Source organism: Dendronephthya gigantea, unplaced genomic scaffold (genome assembly GCF_004324835.1).
Source record: "Dendronephthya gigantea isolate DGI-Jeju-01 unplaced genomic scaffold, DenGig_1.0 000038F, whole genome shotgun sequence".
Classification (NCBI taxonomy): domain Eukaryota; kingdom Metazoa; phylum Cnidaria; class Anthozoa; order Malacalcyonacea; family Nephtheidae; genus Dendronephthya; species Dendronephthya gigantea.
In genome coordinates this window covers 72337-91431 of record NW_021163048.1, presented here as the reverse complement: position 1 = coordinate 91431, position 19095 = coordinate 72337, and the positions used below count along the sequence as shown (strand labels likewise).

At 35.2% G+C, this 19095-nt stretch overlaps 6 protein-coding genes across 7 annotated transcripts; 4 read left to right on the top strand and 2 right to left on the bottom strand.

The window, feature by feature from the left end:
- The first annotated feature begins 166 nt into the window (after nucleotides 1-166).
- LOC114526233 (hippocampus abundant transcript 1 protein-like) lies at nucleotides 167-7900 on the top strand. Its single transcript, XM_028547765.1, has 12 exons — nucleotides 167-419; nucleotides 1529-1624; nucleotides 1819-1881; nucleotides 2143-2270; nucleotides 2457-2571; nucleotides 2785-3003; nucleotides 3471-3584; nucleotides 4119-4190; nucleotides 6141-6253; nucleotides 6662-6759; nucleotides 6973-7148; nucleotides 7271-7900. The coding sequence occupies exons 1-12, from the start codon at nucleotides 309-311 to the stop codon at nucleotides 7487-7489; spliced, it is 1524 nt and encodes a 507-aa protein (XP_028403566.1). The 5' UTR covers nucleotides 167-308; the 3' UTR covers nucleotides 7490-7900.
- Nucleotides 7901-8283: 383 nt separating this feature from the next.
- LOC114526235 (peptide methionine sulfoxide reductase MsrB-like) lies at nucleotides 8284-10986 on the bottom strand. The gene is made up of 5 exons (XM_028547768.1): nucleotides 10801-10986; nucleotides 10258-10352; nucleotides 10065-10141; nucleotides 9529-9694; nucleotides 8284-8743 (listed from the first exon to the last, which is right to left on the bottom strand). The coding sequence occupies exons 1-5, from the start codon at nucleotides 10964-10966 to the stop codon at nucleotides 8630-8632; spliced, it is 618 nt and encodes a 205-aa protein (XP_028403569.1). The 5' UTR covers nucleotides 10967-10986; the 3' UTR covers nucleotides 8284-8629.
- Nucleotides 10987-11072: 86 nt separating this feature from the next.
- LOC114526236 (2-amino-1-hydroxyethylphosphonate dioxygenase (glycine-forming)-like) lies at nucleotides 11073-13293 on the top strand. Of its 2 annotated transcripts, none has more exons than XM_028547769.1 (6): nucleotides 11073-11214; nucleotides 11307-11388; nucleotides 11779-11952; nucleotides 12308-12446; nucleotides 12563-12649; nucleotides 12936-13293. In XM_028547769.1, exons 3-6 carry the CDS (start codon nucleotides 11797-11799, stop codon nucleotides 13151-13153), a joined length of 600 nt encoding a protein of 199 aa, XP_028403570.1. In that variant the 5' UTR covers nucleotides 11073-11214; nucleotides 11307-11388; nucleotides 11779-11796; the 3' UTR covers nucleotides 13154-13293. The 2 variants fall into 2 exon arrangements, with proteins under 2 accessions (XP_028403570.1, XP_028403572.1); XM_028547771.1 differs by having other exon boundaries at nucleotides 11093-11118.
- Nucleotides 13294-14116: 823 nt separating this feature from the next.
- On the top strand, nucleotides 14117-15235 carry LOC114526348 (protein YIPF5-like). Its single transcript, XM_028547933.1, has one exon. It carries the CDS (start codon nucleotides 14206-14208, stop codon nucleotides 14962-14964), a length of 759 nt encoding a protein of 252 aa, XP_028403734.1. The 5' UTR covers nucleotides 14117-14205; the 3' UTR covers nucleotides 14965-15235.
- Nucleotides 15236-15842: 607 nt separating this feature from the next.
- LOC114526481 (coiled-coil domain-containing protein 152-like) lies at nucleotides 15843-17557 on the top strand. The gene is made up of 8 exons (XM_028548094.1): nucleotides 15843-15908; nucleotides 15998-16103; nucleotides 16187-16255; nucleotides 16367-16431; nucleotides 16614-16716; nucleotides 16806-16933; nucleotides 17090-17179; nucleotides 17396-17557. The coding sequence occupies exons 1-8, from the start codon at nucleotides 15843-15845 to the stop codon at nucleotides 17555-17557; spliced, it is 789 nt and encodes a 262-aa protein (XP_028403895.1).
- LOC114526387 (methylmalonic aciduria and homocystinuria type C protein homolog) lies at nucleotides 17369-18944 on the bottom strand. The gene is made up of 2 exons (XM_028547974.1): nucleotides 18867-18944; nucleotides 17369-18637 (listed from the first exon to the last, which is right to left on the bottom strand). The coding sequence occupies exons 1-2, from the start codon at nucleotides 18942-18944 to the stop codon at nucleotides 17984-17986; spliced, it is 732 nt and encodes a 243-aa protein (XP_028403775.1). The 3' UTR covers nucleotides 17369-17983.
- Between the last annotated feature and the right edge of the window lie 151 nt (nucleotides 18945-19095).

The window sequence follows — 19095 nt, the reverse complement described above, 5'->3', positions numbered from 1 at the left end:
TCGTGTATTTCTGAGTTCAGTAACTACGATTTAACTAGTTAAGAGTTTTATAATAGCTAAGTAGTTCACTGTTTCATACCAGAGCCCACTGTTTCAGACATACTCTTGTCCTGCGGCCTGCGCTTTTATTAAGAAGACTGGGTTTGAACATTCGATATTCTTTTATTTACGTGGGACGTGTGTTTCAATGTCCTAAAATAAACCAATATAAATACTTCGTTTATTCATTTTTCTGCTCGATTTGAAATTTTGTGAAGAACTGGCACGTCCAGGGATCTAGTACGTCTTTATGACTGTCGTTAGTACTCATGAAACAAGCGAAAATCGGTAAGAAGACGCTAAAACGTCTGGTGTCCTTTCCTGGTTTAATCTCAAAATCAAGGCAATGGAAAGACAAAGACTATCGTGAGACAAGCACGGTATGGTGTAGAGTGTAGTATATGCTTTGACACTTGACTTAAACGTTGTTATCAAAGATCAACAAAGAAGTATATAGAAGTATATCTTCTTCCTTTATTGTGGCCAATCAATTGATGATACAGTTGAACTAATTTTACGATGGTTCATCACATTGTGGCTTGTACTGTTTTACATCTGTGCAATACTGCATGTCTACATTTATGATCTTGATTTCAATTAAGATTTACACGAGTACAACCAGAAAATAGCTTTGAATTGGAATATAACATTAAATATCAACTGAATGGCTCAAAAGTTTATGAATATGGATACATATATTTGTAGTGATTTGTTATTCCCCACTATCCCCCTGTGGTAGTAAAAATCCTTTGGAGCATGGAAAGTGTAAAGTTGTCTGTTTGTGTGAGTGTGTGTGTGATGTTTTGCTAATTGGTTACAGTCTTGACTGAAGACTGATACTCAATGTTTAGTAGCGGTAGTACCATGCAAGAATAATGGAATGAAACTAACATGCAAGAATAATGGAATTTTGATGAAAAACATTAGATGGTTATACCCTAAGCCCTAGCATTGTGTCTAAGTAGTAAAAAGAACAGCTTGCAAGGACTGTAGAGTCATAATTTACCCCCAATGAAGTCAAGGAAAATGTCACAATGATTGATAAAGGCAGACCAGGTTTGTTTTGCTAGACACTTGGTATTGTTGACCTTGGTATGTGCAATGACTTATACAAGTAACTGATACTGTAGTTATAAATATCATGTTACCACAGCTTATAAGGGACTCAAACATGGCAAAATGACTGAAATAATTACCTAATGTATGGTAAAATAGAAATCTTAACTGAAATAATTACATAATGTATAGTAGATAGATCAATTATGTGAACAGTTTTGATATTTTGTTGCATTTTCTTGCATGATTACACAAATTTTTAATTTTGTTGAAATATTTTTGGCTGGATATCTGATTAGTTCTCTGCTTATGGAAAGCACATTTCAAACAACTGAGCTTTAAATGACCATTCAGCCCTAGAATTGCATGCTTATGTTACTACTTTTCTTGTTATATACATCTATTTCTGACATCAATCTATAATTTATTTTAGGCACAAGGTTATGGAAAGCCAAGTGTTTACCATGCAACTATCATTATATTTTTGGAATATTTTGCATGGGGATTGCTGACAGGACCTATGCTAAATGTAAGTCACATGTTTTAAAAAATGTTTTTCAAATGTTCAAGTTAGGTTTATGTATAGGTAGTAACAGGCACCAGGGGATTTGTAATGTTCTTTATTGGTCAGTAAAAGTTAGAGCTGCTCCACAATCTATGTGGTTAGTCAGTATTTTTTAGATTGTGTGACACAAACATACAATAACTGTATGATAATTTTAGGTGCTGGGAGAGACATTTCCCAAACATACGTTTTTAATGAATGGATTGGTTCAAGGCGTAAAGGTACAGTAATTTATTCATTATAACATATAATGTACTATATTTTGCTAAACACCCACCCAGATAACAAATGTTTTGTCTCGTTTACACCAAGGAAAATATAATACATTTTGCAACCTGTGATTTATCATGATCTTTCTGAGATAAGAAAAAAATGAAGTCAATTTTAGCAGTTGATCTCAGTGTGAAGCTTTCTAATTTATTATTTATTTACAATAGAACAATGTAAATAGAAACCTTTAAGACAATTCTAATTTTTTATAGGGATTCTTGTCATTTCTCAGTGCACCTCTTATTGGTGCTCTGTCAGATGTTTGGGGAAGAAAATCATTTGTTCTGCTGACTGTTGGATTCACTTGTGTACCAATTCCATTGTTAAGATTTAATCCATGGTAAGAATCTGATTTTATGAAGTGAATACTGGATATTCAAAACTAGAATAAGTCATGGTCATGGACACAAAACATTTCCTAGCTTTAATAACAGTGAGCATACATGTTAACTAACTTTCTATGCTGTAATCATATTCACAACAATCAACATGCCTTGACATTGCAAACTTAATTTTCTTTATCAAGGTGGTTTTTTGGTGTCCTATCAATATCTGGAGTTTTTGCAGTTACTTTCTCTGTAGTATTTGCTTATGTTGCTGATTGTACTGATGAAAATGAAAGAAGTACAGCATATGGCTTGGTAGGTTTATTGGGTATATTACTGTCAAAAACCTGAAATCTTGTGTAATGTTGACCAAAAAGAATTAAAGGCTAGGTTTAATGAGAAAGTTTATTAGTAATGGGTAGATCAATGTTTTGTGCTTTAACAGGCTTTACTTTGTGTCCTTCACATGGTAAAATGAATCAGTTCTAGATATATCTAGTTTGCTAATTATTGCCTTATTTATTGCAGGTGTCAGCAACATTTGCAGCCAGTTTAATCATTAGTCCAGCTCTTGGTTCTTATCTTCAGGCAGTCTACAATGATAATGTGGTTATTGCCTTGGCAACAGCGATAGCAATTCTAGATATTTTATTCATATTAGTAGTTGTGCCAGAGTCTTTACCAGAGCGAATGAGACCAGCATCGTGGGGTGCCCCTGTGTCTTGGGAGCAAGCTGATCCTTTTAATGTAAGTGTAGTAATTTAAAAGAAAAGTATGCATTTAGATTTATATTATACAGGGTGTCTCAAAAAAAACGCAACCACTTAAATATGCAAGAATATTTATATTGTTCGAGTTTGCACCAAAGTTCAGCTAAAATGACTGTTAGCATTTTAAATGAAGGATTAAGAGCCATTTTCCATTCCCAGAGGTGCTTATTTATTGCGCTTTAGAGCTGTATTAATGTTCTGCATATTTAAGTAGTTGCGTTTTTTTTGAGACACACTGTATTACTACAGTATACTGTATCATCACTGTTCTAGTTTCTTTGAATTCTGCAAAACCTTTTTCTTTTATCAATTTGTACAAAAATGCCTGTAAACCTTCACCATGCAACAAAAACTGTGAAATTTCCAATTAAGGGAGTTTTAATAGTAAAAGTTGTTACTAAACTTTTTGCTTAATTTTGTCTTCAATTTTACTTTCCTTTTTAGTCTTTAAGGAAGGTTGGTAATGATCCAACTGTCCTTCTGTTATCTATAGCCGTATTTTTATCATATTTACCCGAAGCTGGGCAATATTCCTGTATGTTTCTTTATCTAAAGAAAGTAAGTACATCTCTGATTTATTTGCATGGTTTTTATTCATATGGAGTCCACCACAGCGATGGTCATATAATTAAAAACCGCCTGATCTGCTTCGTTGTCGCTTCTCGCTACCCTCGTGCATGCATGAATACAACGTAAGCTATCAAGGCCTGTAGTCTGTACGATTTAAGACGTGGCAACACAGCGAAGATGGCCAGCAAAAACTTTAACAAAACATTACTAAAGAAATTGACGTTCAGTGCTATACACTTTTTATGTCACTCCATGTGTCTCTTAATTTCTTTTCAAAAATTTATTTTTGGCAGTTGTTGTCATGTTGCCCTCCTAAATCATAAAACCTTAGGTCTTGTTATATAGTCTTTGCGCTTCTTATTAACCCCCGGATCGTGTGATACAAGAATTTACATTGTTTTACTGGTAGCTGGTTAATGCTTTCTTTACAGGTTCCATTTTGAGTGCGTTCCTAATAAACGCTGCTATAACATACGTATACTAATATTTGTATAATAACAAAGTGTTTTATATTATTCATAGGTCATGTGTTTTAGTTCTGAAGATGTAGCAACTTTTATCGCAGTTGCTGGGATTCTGTCTGTATTAGCCCAGGTAATTCCATGGTTTCTCCACTCTATAGTGTTCGCTCATAAATTATTGGTCTTGAATTCTAACAATTACCTGTGGTATATACAGCTTATTATATTATATACCCCCTATTTTTCATATTATATAAGAGAGAGTACGAAAGGCTTTAAGAAAGTCTAATACGATAATACTATGGCTTTTAAATTCGTCAAGGTTCAAGTTATAAAAGTAGAAAATCGACAACATGCATGCACATGCTGCTTCGTCATAATGCTCATAAATATATATGAAAACATGCCACCAGTTACATCAATGCTCTCCCAAATTCTACCCAAGGCCACCCGCACAAAAATTATGAATTCAAAATGTATCAGAACAATAAGACTATATATAGAAAGAAACATAAAATAAAGATGGATGACACTTGGTACGAGATTGAGAACGACTTCTGGTGTCCTTGTCAAGACAAATTCGGTTTTCAGACTTATGAAAACCATTTGCCCGAATGTCGCCAGCATAAAATTCTAATGAAAATATCGAACAGTATTGAATATTTACCTGGAGAAATCCCTCAAACAGAACATGGCAGGAAGCGAAACAGCGTTGTAGATGAATTTCTGGCGAACTTAGAGACCATGAACACATCAAGAAGACGAAGCTCCTCAAAATTATTGCCAGGTTTTGTTCCCATTGAAGAGATCGTTCCTTCTCTTTCCACCCGGGTTCCTGGACTAGACGTGTATTTGCCAACGTGTTTTTCTCCCTCGAAGCTCGAAAGATTAGAGTCGGTTTTAGATCAAGATATTTTTGAATTTGTAGGAAATGTTGATTGCAATCAAAGGAATGTAGATAGATCCTCTGAACGCGATCTATTACCATTGGCTGGTGAACTTAATCCTAGGAGGCCTATAGTCAGCTGTGAAAATTACTTTCAGAATTGTGACGATGGTTATAGTCATATAAACAAAAAAGAAACGGCTTCTTGGAAAGGGTTCGATTTCGATGCAAAAGCAGATGACTGTGAAACCCGAGAAACTAGAAATATAGATTTTGATTACAGCCAGTATGAGAATGGTTATCATCGAAATAACTTTCACTTTGTCTCATACGTGACGAATACCAAGCGAGAGAACAACAAAGCTTTTGATGAAGAAAATAGGGAAATACATGGACAAAACTCTACCACAAATTGTGATGAATTTATCCCAAATGACGGATCGAGCATGATGTCAATGAAACATGAAAGGAAGGTGAACGTTTTGCATGAAACAACAGACCGACTGGCTTGTTGTTCTCTTGAAGAAACTGGAAGCAACAAACTGTCCAAAAAACAAGTTCAACGTAATTTGGCTGAGCGAATGCGAAGAAACTCAATGAATAACAAATTTTTAAATCTTCAAACAGCCATCCCAGATATCGCGAACAAGAAAAACATTCCAAAGGTGGATATTATCAAAGCAGCCGTTGCATATATCAACATCCTTCAACAACAAGAGATATATTACCTGCAGTTAAAAGCTTTGGAAAAAGAAAGAAACAGACAACTTGTTGCGAAACTTGCCCGTTTTAACAGCACCTGATAAATAACGAGGGATCGTTTCTTATACATTAGTACATTAGCTGAACACTATTCGCAGATGTAGATTTTCGAGAAATCAAGTTCTGTTCAATAATGACAGCATACTTATAGTGTCATACGTATAGTGTCAATATTTCATTTATGTAGTGTCAATATTTCTAGTTGGAATGTAAATGAAGATATGAAAAAATGTTTCACCGCCGCAATTATGAGGCGTCCATGTAATATTAACTATATCCACAACATATTTGCATAAAGCTCGACCTGTACGTTTTACCTTTTGCCATTATTTACATGCCATCTCGTTCCCGGTTTATTTTTTGATAATGCTTTTCCAAAACATCCAGTAGTGTTTATAAGGTTACGTCAATAATATTTTCTTCTATGATTTTTAGACGGGTGTTTTAGCGTTGTTAAAGAAAAATATAGGATTGAAACATTGTATTCTAGTGGGACTCGTATTTCAGGCCCTACAACTGACTTGGTATGGTTTGGGAAGTCGACCTTGGTACGTCTTGTTTTGACATAAAAATTTTGACATTCATTGATATTTAGGCAAGCTTGTATAGTCATTACACAGATAGGACTTTTCTTCGGCGGCAAAGCAGTTCCTTTGGACCTCGGCCCCCTCTCACATTGAATGATAAAAAAAAACACGGATAAGTTGCTATATTAATTACAAGTCCAGTCAAGAAATGTTTGAGGGGAATGATACATCGATTGCATCAATTAAAGGGCATGTATACCATAAAGAAAGTCGTTATTACGGGATTAAGAGATCTTGAATAGATAATTGTTAAGCTGCATTGGACAATAAAGAATGAATTTTACTCATTCTAGAATTAATGGTATAAAAACTGTCCACCACAAAAATTTTCCTGGCAAATCGTAATTTTTCATTGTGTTCAATTACCAGGATGATGTGGGCCGCGGGTTCCCTGGCGTCTATGGCTAGTTTAACATATCCTGCAATTAGTGCCTTGGTGTCTTGTAATTCAGAATCAGATCAACAAGGTACCGTACCTCACGAGGATACTTCTAATAATTGAATTTGGAATATTAATGATAAAACATTCTGAGAATGCTATTATGTCTAGTGGTGACGTCGTCAGCTGAGGCACGTGAACGAGCCAATCAAACTTCGTGTAACATCCGGCTTCCGCGTTTAACGTCATTATGAGAAAGGCCTATTAAATTTTTGAACTAATAAATATTTCTTATATATAGGTGCTGTGCAAGGTATTATCACAGGCATACGTGGTTTATGCAATGGCTTAGGTCCCGCGTTATTTGGTTTAATGTTTTTTATATTCCACGTGGATCTTGATTCACCCAAACCAGGATCGTCACTTAAAACAAACTCGACGTCGACAAAATCCTCTAGTAATGATCCATCGTTAAAAGTGAGTCTATACTAAATGCATTATAATAAGAGCGATTTGCAGTGAATTTCTTCCGTTTAGATTGAAGTTCCTTTAGAGGATGGCGCAACTCGCACTAAGATGTGTGTCCTTATTCATTTTAGGGAATAGGAACAGGTTCGCCGTTTCTTTTTGGAGCAGGCTTGGTGATCTTAGCTTTATTACTAACATTATTCCTGCCAGAGAAAAAGAAAACGATGACAGTGAATCTAACAGCATCCCCAAATAAATTAAATCGTGCGAGTACTTCTGATGATGGTGATAAAACTGCTGATAGTGAAGCCACTGAGAGTATGCCAATGTTATACAACACGGACTCATGATGGGTTTTCGTATCCCAGAGGTCGTCATAGTTACGTGTAACTTCACTAGTAACGGATTGAAATTTACATTGTTTTTTTTGGCGGGATTCAATAATATTTTATGATCACAAGAATATCTTCAGCAATATGAATCATGAAGACTGATCGTAAACATGCGGGGAGATGATTAGTTGCAGTTTGGCAAAAGTTATAAAATGATCTTTACTGTTGGTACGATCCTGCCGAAACAAGGGTAGGAAAAACATAAAGGACGATGCTATGGGTTTTTGACATGGATACTTCATTCCGACTGGTTGCATGGGTTGGAAGTGTTGTCGTATGCACAAAAATGGCGCAAAGATTACTATACAATTCTGTGTTACGCATGTACGAGCTGGTGACACCTATGAATTGATCCAAATTTTTTAGCTTTACGAATGCATATACAGTTCTATATTTATTATAATATGGATAGTATATAACTTGTTTAAGCTAAAGTGTTTGTAAATAGAATTTTCGTACTTTTGTAATTAGTATAAAGTTGAAGTATGAGTATCGGGTTTGAAAACACAACCACCTTACCACCCAGAGGTTAAGCAGACAAAAAAACAGTTACCTTGGACAGAGACTAAAATCACTCTGTCTGTGGGCATATTGCTGGACGATAGTCATGTACTCATCGCTACACATACTTTATACAGATACATAAATATATATTAGGCACCAATACATGCAAATATACAGTTGAATAGGAATGGTCGAATTATTTCAAATTATATGCATTGTATTTATATAAAATTAAAATATAGTATCGGTTTTATTTTAAATAAATTGATAAGGTTTGTGGGATGCTTTGACTAGACGTCTTTTACAGCAACATCAATTTTGCATTTGGTGATTTCTACGCTTCAACTATTTCCAATTCAAACTATTTCGACTCCAAACCCTTATCTACGTCTACTTCAACCAAGATTGTTGAGTCGACAATGATGGCAAGCGACCGGGTCTTTCGTTCTCAGCGAGGTTGCAATTTTGGTCAATGTTACATAAAATACTCAAATAACGCCATGTTTTCATCCAGTGACCAGTAAGGCAGTGTCGTCGAATGATATACTGCATGTAGGACCACAGTTTTAAACATATTTGTTGATCAGAACCGGGTTAATCATTGACTGTGGCATTGGGTTTAAATTTAAGGGCTAAACTATTGATACAATATCGTAGGCCAGTGGGTTTTGGTCCATCGTTGAACACGTGTCCAAGATGAGATCCACACTGAAATTATATCAAAATGATCAGAAGTTTAGAACTCCTTCCCATCCCCACTTTCTTTACTCTCGCCTATCTTAAACATACAGTAAGTTCCACGTTATTTTAGGTTGAGAATTTATGTCACCGCGCGAGAATGAATTTACCGCAAAATTAAACCGACGATAGGGAAATTTAGTCGTTTCACTGTTTCCCACACACACTGGTGGAACATTCTATTGTGAGTGGAAGTTAACCCACTTTTGGCAATTGTTGCCAATATTTGCTGACACTTTCCTTTCCATAATTGGAAAAAAATGAATTGCGTACAATAGACAGCAAGAGAAACTCTGTCCTGGATACCAACACTATTCCCGAACATTGCATACGTCAATTTTGCCTAAGGCCTGTTTTCCACAATCGTAGTGTAACGTAGCGTATTTCTTTGTTTCCGGAGTATTTGACCAGAACTAATGACTTTAAAACAGTGAGGTACGCTACGTTTCGCTACGACTGAAGTGGAAAACAGCCTTTAGGAACCAATGCTCAATTTTTAGAGCATTTTCCTGTAAGTCACAGAGAAACCTTGCTGCAATTTCGCAAATAGTCCCGGTTAGCTTCAAAAATTCTGATCCTAGTATCAGAGTTTTGTGCAGACTTTTCTGCTGATGCCAAAACGATTAGGTTTTCATCCTTTTTTTCAGATGACTACCAATAGAATTTTGGTCAATAACTGCATTGTGACACTTATATAATATACTATACTATAATATTTTTTGCAACTTCTCATGTTTTTATATACTTTACTGTACCTGTTTACACAGGACTTCGACTCTAACCATTCCATGACTCTTGTCTACAACTTGATCAACACTCATACTTGGGAGTCCACGCTGTTTTTCTTCACTTGTTTGTTCCCTTTCAATGGAAGACCAGAATGAAGGCCATCCACTTTCTGAGTTAAATTTCATGGAAGATCTGCTCAAAAAGAAATTCATGAACTTGGCATCTGACTGCCTATAATTCCTTATGAAAATAGTCTGTTCCTGGTGCCAGTAATGGGCACTGATTATGAACTAATTATCTTGCAATATTGATTGATTGGTCACCAATGCAGGTCGAGGCTAGAGATTGAGTTACTGTTGATTTAAAGTGTGCTTAAGACATCTCCATTTACCCATATACATTCTACTGGACCGGCCCCTGATACATTGATAACATGTCTGTTTCAGTCCATTCTTCTCACAGAAGTGCTCCAAAGCAAAGAAATATATGCTTTGTTTTGCTTCTTTCAGATAACATTTTAAAAATCAATACTGCTTGTACAACCAAAATCTGGCATACTTACTCGAAAAGATCAGCATCACAGCAAACACAGCTGTAGATTCCAGATTGTTTATTATCAAGCAACTCACCCGACCATGGCTAATGATTGGAATAATACAATTCATACTCAAAATTTTATCTAATATAGGATAAGATAAAAGCAAGCAAAAAGAACGCTACTACAATATTTAGCTACTGTATTCATATCAACATACTGGTTCTGTTCCTTTTTCTCTGCAAATATGATATTGTTCAGGGGTGAGTCTTTCTTTCCAGTCTTCCTCACTATAACTTTTGAAAGATTTATGATCTGCATCAGAAAAAAGTCAAAAAAATTTACTTAAAATAACAATCTAACAGGGTCAATGGTTTGTTCACTTTAGGCACAATCTCACTTTGAAATTAAGGGGTAATTGGGCACATTTAGCTACTATACAGGATCTCTGGCTAAAATACTAAGCATGGAAGGGCGCTTAGAGAGGACATGAAGGGAACAGAAATAACCCCCACATACTTAGCAGTTAGCAACTAATTTTATTACAGTGCTATAAAAGCAGTAAGAGCACCTGGATATGGGGTTGGCTGTCAGATGGACTGTCAGATGGTTGCATGCAAGTGAAAGCCGTAAGTGATTGAAGTTAGGAATGATAACAGTCTTGTATCCAGGTGTCTTCTGTATAAGTTTTTTATTAATAATATTATATCACGCAAGTAACACTGATCACACTTTATTTTTATACAAATTTTCTTTAACTCACCAGAGCTGTGGGCACAAGATATCTGTAACGTTTGTACTTGGCAAAGTCGAGTGAGGGATACTTGATTGAAAATTCTAAATGACTGATTGTTGATAGAAGCAAATGCGCAGTTTATTCTACGTGGCAACAGAACAAATTTTCGAAAATAACGTCCATATGTTGCCATCTTGCTCCTCTATTCTCTATTCTAATTTCCAAATTCTAAAAGTTCACTGTTTCCACTTTGTGACATTGCCTTTGCAAAAAATTCCCATTTTACTCGATGGCAAATGAAAAAGAAAAATGATGATCACTCTAATTTCTCAGTTTCTACTTATTGTACGTTCCTATCCGCGCTAAAGTGCATCTCATTAAATGCTGTAAAATACTGTTAAAAGTTTACTTTAGAGCGGTCCCTGACTGACTGAGCTAGAGGTATTGAGAAATGTTTCAATAATTTATTATTTGCATGATTGCATCATAGTCGTCATAGACGTCATATGGTATAGTTATTTTGTAATTCGCAGGTATTTGCAGCAAGGATTTTTACATAGAATATTATATTCAAAGGAGGTTGTTTTTTTGTAAAGAAATTTCAACCCTAACCAGGTAATTTTGTCTTAGCATAATTAATTAAGCTACCAGAAATGCATGAGCAATCAATGTTGATTTGTTGATGTTCTGGCTTACTATTGATTAGAACCAGGGCGCTGTAAAACACCGCTGTGTTTTACAGCGCCCTGATTAGAACTGATTTTCCAATTTCCGTAATGATGGTGTAAAATTAAATGCTTCGGGCATGGGGTGGTCCTGCTAGAATGAAATTTAAAGGGACATGCTTGCATGACTCTCATAAAGCAGTGATTAAAGCACCTAAATTAATAAATTTGACATGATTGTCAAAGATGCCTGTGTGAAAGTGGAACTTTCTGCCCAAGAGAAGCTAAAGCAATATTATAAGAATTGATTTTTGTGGTTAAATAAGTGTTTCTTACATAGTTGGATATGTTATGAAAAATGGAAGAAGAAAACCAACAATCATCCATAATTTTTAAAGTGTTTTCATTGTACAAGAAATATGGAGACAATGATTATTTGGGAGAACCAGTCAACCAACTAGAACATGCAACCCAGTGTGCTATGTTGGCAGAGAAAGAGGGCTATTCAGTTGAAGTAGGTTTATATAGTGCAGTAAAGTACACCCAAAATGATATGTGTAATATTTGACTGTGAAAACAGTGAATTTGTAAATAAATGAATAATGAAAATAACTTAAAATTTAGTATCAAATGTGGTATAACAACTGCCTAAAATAGACAAAACACTTCTTGACGTTTCGACCTGAGGGCCTTCATCAGGAAAGGTAGTATGAAAAACTTTTTACGCTGCTCCCTGGTTAAATTGTAACTTAAAATTTGTAGGAGGACTTTGTTGGGTCCAATAGGTTTCATGTTGGACCCATTACTTATTGGAGGATAAGTCAAGATTTTTAACATTTTAATTATGACAATGACATATTATGATTTAGGTGATACTTGGTGCGTTTCTGCATGACATAGGACATCTAGTAGGAAAGGACAATAATTTAGAAGATATGGTAACTGACGGCGTGATAATTGGTACCCAAGATCATGATAAAGTTGGAGAAATCTTCTTAAAAGACCTAGGTATAGAGTTTTACTTTAATATATTAAAAGTATGCTCTTCTGTAGTTCTGTTGAAGTTGATCTACTACACCTTGAATTTTTGCCTTTACCCAATTTGAAAGGCTTTTATATTTCAGGATTTCCAAAGGCTATCACAGATTTCGTTCGAGGTCACGTTTCGGCGAAAAGATATCTTGTCGCAAAGAAACCTGGATATTATGATCGTAAGTACACAAACTTAAGTATCAAAACCACCAATTTTGCTCTTCTTGATGACTTGACCCCAACTTTTTTTACCACTCCTCAACTTCACAACGTCTCGTTGAGAGACGTTGATATGTGTTTAAACTACAAGCGTGACTCAAGGCCAACGGGGACATATTTCGCCTGGTACACCGGGTATACTTTCATAGAGGGAGCCAGGAGGCACCACTATATAAGTATATTTGCAGAGTATACTCGGATTATTCCTGTACAGTCTTATATTCCTATTATAATATTGTAAATTAGAGTTATCGAGTGCAAGCAAAATGACGCTAGTACATCAAGGTGGCCCAATGAGTGAAGATGAGGCAACGACATTTGAAAAGTTGGAGAATTTTGAAGCAATCCTGAGAATGAGAAGTTGGGATGAACAAGCCAAAATTGAGAATATGGTTATTGATCCACTTGACAAATACGAGGCTATGTGTAAGACTTACTTAAATAATCTAAAAATATCCGTGTAAAATCATAGAAACAATATGCACCAATACATGATTAATGAAACACTATTATGGATTAGCAAATAGAATAATTTACCTATTTATATTGTATTGAATTTTATGCTATCTCTGTAAATAAGAATAATTTGTAATCTATCAAAAAAATACTATAGTCGCAGGCAGCAAAAGTCATCCATGGTAACTACCACTAGCTTTAAATTTGCGGCTATTCCGGCTAGATGACCTAATCAGTTATAGTGATATGATATTGTTCGTTCAGGGTTTTCCGCAATGCTCCAGCAGCGTCTGAATTTTTTACATGTATAAAACTGATACCGGGAGCCGCGGGAGGTGAAGTGAAGTGATGTGGTGATGTGACCATGTCAGGTCCGGTAATGTTATGCAAAGTGAAGGTTAGTTTAGGTCTGTTTAAGGTCTGTTTAAGGTCTGTTTACTCTGGTTACCCAAGTAGCAAGTAAGCCTGCAAAACAGAAGATCATACTAGTCTTACGAGCAAGTCCTCCATGACCTATCCGTTTAGGCGTTCTGGTAATCTGATGGCAAAAATAGGTACGCTACGCGTACATATATTTCTGGTGATACATGTAGACAACGGAGATTGAAAGTAGTGAATGATAACTTTTCTACAGTAATGAGTATTTTTTAAAGAAAAATAATAGTGGTATAATAGAATTTTCAAATGATGCCCTGAGACCATAAAAAGAACATACTAATATTAGTAAAAATGGAACATTTGGTTACGAATTTTCGGCCCGAATGTGGTAACAACAGTCCGTACAAATTGGCAAATTTGTAAGGAATAAATAAGTAATTGCAAGGGTATATTTTCCGCATTTTACAGTATGTCGCAACCATTTAATTGCATTTCCTCGTAGTAAATTTTATGCTTTTAATGTACTGCAGGCGCGTATTTAACCAGCAGTTGCTTAAGTTCAACATTAGTTCCAGTCTCTTTGTGAACGCGCTTTCAGGTGACGTGTTGCCATAAAAACTTCGTGAAAGTCTGAAAGAGACCCTTGTTCTGTTTTGTTCTATTTAAAAGTTTACTTCACACTATGTCAGGGCAAGGAGAGTTTTACTCAGAGAATCAAGATTTCTACCAAGGTGGATTCTACAGTGGTGATCCTTCACAACAATATGGTGGTAATTATGGTCCCCAAGACGCGTCCATGCAGTACCAAGCTAGCTTTGACAACTCAGGAATATATCAACCACAACATTATCAACCCAATGATTATTCTGGTTCTATGAATCAAAATTACTCCAACGTTTCTGAAAACTATGGAGGTACAAGCTTTGAGGATGAGCCACCATTACTGGAAGAATTAGGCATCAATTTTGATCATATCTGGGAGAAAACCAAATCGGTCTTAAATCCATTGAAAGAGACTGATTCTCATATCATGGATGACACAGATCTTGCTGGTCCATTAGTCTTTTGTCTTGCATTTGGGGGCCTCTTATTACTACAAGGAAAAGTGCATTTTGGCTACATCTATGGGTTTGGTGTCCTGGGATGTGCCAGTATGTATGCAGTATTGAATTTAATGAGTATGACAGGTGTTTCAGCTGGATGTGTTATAAGTGTTCTTGGATATTGTCTACTGCCTGTGGTTGCATTGTCAGGAATAACCAGTATTATCAAGCTACAAGGTTTGGCTGCCATTTTGCTAAGTGCACTAGGAATTGGATGGTGCAGTTTATCTGCATCAAAATTCTTTGTAACTGTCTTAGCAATGGACTCCCAACAATTATTGGTGGCATACCCATGTGCACTGCTTTATGGAGTGTTTACTCTATTGACAGTTTTTTAAGGATGGTTATTACATATAGAACACAATCTATTGCAGTATCTTCCTGGGTGCAGTTAAACATTTCATTTCAGGACACAGTTGTAGTTACATTGCATAATGATCATGTTTTCAGAAAGAAAAATACATTGTAGAATGTACTAGAACAAATAATTTTGAGGTTTTTGACATTTGGATTGTTGTATAGTATGGAGGACCTGGAATTATAATACTGATAAAATAATGACCACTGTTTTTGTGCATATGACTTAAATTACTAATGCAGTGAGTTAATTAAAATGTCAGTTTTATGTGGTTTTATGTCATTTGTAAACTACTATCAAATTTGAAGCCCATATTTGCACTCAAGGCCAACCAGTAATAAGGTTCTGGTGGGTAGATCTGGTCTTAAATTGCTCATTACCTTTGAAAAGCAAAGACAAAAAGATGAAATACTGGAATAAAAATGAAAGGTAAATAGTTCAAGTGAATGCCTGCAATCAAGCAATATTAATTTCACAGCAGAGTCTAGAGTATCTGCTTTTATATCTGCAATTATAAACATGGATGCACCATAGAGCTTATAAGGACGTTGACACGTTGTACGGATGAAATCCATAGATATACAGTCTAAACCTAAAGCAACCACTTTAATAATATTCAAAATATTCACTTTGTGAGCTACACAATTAAAAAATGTGCTATTGTGCATAAAAAATGGCAACACCTAAAATTTATATTACACCCTTTATAAATGGCCTGCGAACAGGCTTAACAAGACCTGTGCTGGTTCGCGCCAAAATTTAAATCAACAAAAAAGATTGACTTTTTCAACTAAAACTGTTAGGATTTGTATATCTTTTCGTTTTCACATAAACATTTAACGCCAATAGAGTTTAAAAATGGAAGCTTCAAATGAACAAATTGATTTACGTGAATTTGTAAGCGAATTTTTGTCCTGGCAAAAGGTAAGTAAAAAGGTGTAAACATAAGTAACCTTTCAAATCAAGATAATGCATTGGTTTTGTTTGTTAAAACGATCTATCCTTTTTTGTAGACCATAAAAAAATTAGCTAAAGACAATTCATACTTAAAAGTGCAGTTCACAACTATTCAAAAGCAGCTTCAAAAGAGTCAAATAGCTGAGAAGACGGCCAACGAGAGTACGAGGACTTTTCTACGTTTGTTCTCCATAAGGCTTTTGCAGCTTTGATTTCAGTATTCTTTCTAACAATTTTCTGTGTAGAATGCCTACAACTCAGGGAAATGGTCAACAAACTCCAAACAATTCTAGACATTAGAAATAACATGCAAGGTATACTTTATATTTTCAGTAAACATTAGCATTGCACATGCCATTGGCATTGCTAATAAAATCACAATTACTGAATAGCTTTTCTTAATTAAATTTAAAATTTTCAATCAGACGAAAATGTAAAGTTGAAGAAGCAACTCGTGGACGCAAAAGAAATGGCGATAAATCTTGAACAGGCAAATTACATTACCATTCTCTCTACTTATAGGCTTCCTTTTCAATATTTCCTCGCCGAAACTTTGAGTCGGAAATCGCATTTTAATTTTCGTATTTCTTGGCTCTTTCTCTTTCATACGTATGGTCAGAGAGTATGATGCGCAAATGCAAGGCCATCTGATACAAAATATATCTTTTTAAGAGTCACAAATGCCAAATGAATGAGGCTATTAAGAATTTAGAAGCCAGCCAACAAGCTCACGCAGTTGAAATAAAAAGACTTCAAGAAAATAATCAGTTACAAAGTGAGATTACGGTGTTTAATTCTCTGTGCTATTAGCCATTTGACTAGTTGAACATGTTGAACATGAAAAGTGTCTTTGACTTAAAACAGATAAACGTGAAGTGTCATTGCTGGAGAAAGAAGTTCAGGAAAAGAACGGTGAAATAAGGGAGTTGTGTCAAAAATTATCAGATATAGAAAGAGATAAACATACAGAAATTGTCAAGTTAAGACTAGAGGTTAGCTGGAAACTTGTTTAAACAACTCGTTTGACAAACTATTAGGTATAGCTAGATCTGCCATTTTAAGCGTTAGCACTATCGGAATGCTAGCTGTAATTGGTGCTGATAATTTATTCTTTGATATCCTATAAAAAAATCATCATATTTTTCTAGTATGATGCCAAACTTCTCAAGGTTCAAAAAAGTAGTTCAAAACAACAACCAGGCTCAAATGCGACTGCTAACAATGAAATTTTTCGCAAAGTATGTAAAATTAGAATTATAGCTAGAGATTAGTTTACTGTCTGTCTTCAAATCTTATCAGTAACAGCATTGGAACATCATTTTGTTGAACGCTCCTTGCTGTACAACTTAATTCACTTTAAGCCATCATTGACATTCTATTAAAAGTACCACATGAATCACATACTAAATCTTTCTCAAACACTAAAGCTTACAAAATCTAGTTTGTATCACTAGAAGTTACAATATGTCAAAGTGCAAGCTGAGAAAGAAGTGGCCATGTTAAAGAATAAAATTATGGAATTGGAGAGGAAGTTAGTGCAACAGACAAATCAACAGGATTTTCAACATTTGCCTCAAAAGAGAAGGCGATTAACAACCATGGGAAAAGAACGATAAATAAAGTTTACATTATACTTAAAACTACTTATACCTTTATGTATATGTACATAATGTATTTTGCGTTAAATGTACATATAACATATATATCAACCATGTTGCTATATATATACATTACTATATTACAATAATACTATAATACAATTACTAAATAGACCAAGACAGCTATATGTCAATTATATATTTTCTCCAGTTTCACGACAGTTCACTCTGATATATTTTTAACATCACTTAAAAATTTATTTGTTCTCCCTATACCCACGATAATGCACTAGCAGACTAGCTCATAACATGCAATCTGGGCCCCTTTGATGTAAAAATTGCTCAAATTTCACGTTTGCAAATGTTTCTGAAAAAAATACACATCTGGCAAACCTAAATGTTGTTAGATATTTTGATAGCACATATTGTACATGCCTTATTGTCTTATGCCACATCTGAGTGTATAAATTTTTCCAACATATTTTTTCTTTCTGCAGGGGGTGTTTCAAAATACAGTTTTTGCTCATCTGAATATTTCATGATGGCAGGAACAATATCTCTAAAACTCCAATCTTTCCAATGATAATTAAATTTCTGGAGAAGTTGAATTTTCTTTTCATCTTCACAAACAACATCTACGGGAGATTTTTGCTTTAACTCTGTAGCTTGGACATTCTTGAAAATAATAACTCCTCGAAAACCAAACCAACCAGCATACTTTTCATGAATACTGACTCCATATATTTTTGTATTAGCTGGCCATGGATCATTCTTAACATTTTTCCGCTGGTAGTAAAATGCCGCCCCGGAAACATGACCAGCAGTCTGGATTAGTATTTTAGGCTTGCGACTTGGAAGTATTTCATAGTCAAAAATAATTTCTAATTCCTCACTTGTGACTTCTGCTTTAAATTTATTAAGATATTTTGCAATAAATTCATCCAAGGGGTCCATTGACCCTGAATAGGTGCCAGTTTTCAAGAAAGGCTTAAAACCTTTCTCAAACATTTCAGGTGAACTGATAATACATAATGCTAAAGTATCATATGGATATTTAAGTTGAAATGGTTCATCCACTTGGTCATTGTACCATCCTGTCTACAATAAAACAATTACGTGAGCCTGATTGGCCAATTAGGAATGACAGAATGCTTTGTCAGCAAATTCATTCACAGGGCAGTTAAGGTTTTCAGGTTTTCCAAAGACTGTGCATCTAAGGGCTAATGCCATTAATTAATGACAGCGTGATGCCTTGTGAATGTTTATATTAAATTAATTAAACAATATACATTGTGAGCCCCGAAGAAAAGAATGGCTAGTTGTCTACCTTAAATGCATGTGTTTCTAGACCAACATCAGCCAAGTACGCCGATGCTTCCACAATAATTGACTCGATTTTCGCCATTTCTGCTCCAAATAAAACATAAACATGATATTTTACTATTTCGCCTTCTTCGACGTGGCACGTGGCAGACGATGTACAGCAACCTCGTACCCAGGCGCTTTGCAGAACGCGTCAGGTTCACTGACCAGGGTGCATTCCATTCTATGCACGT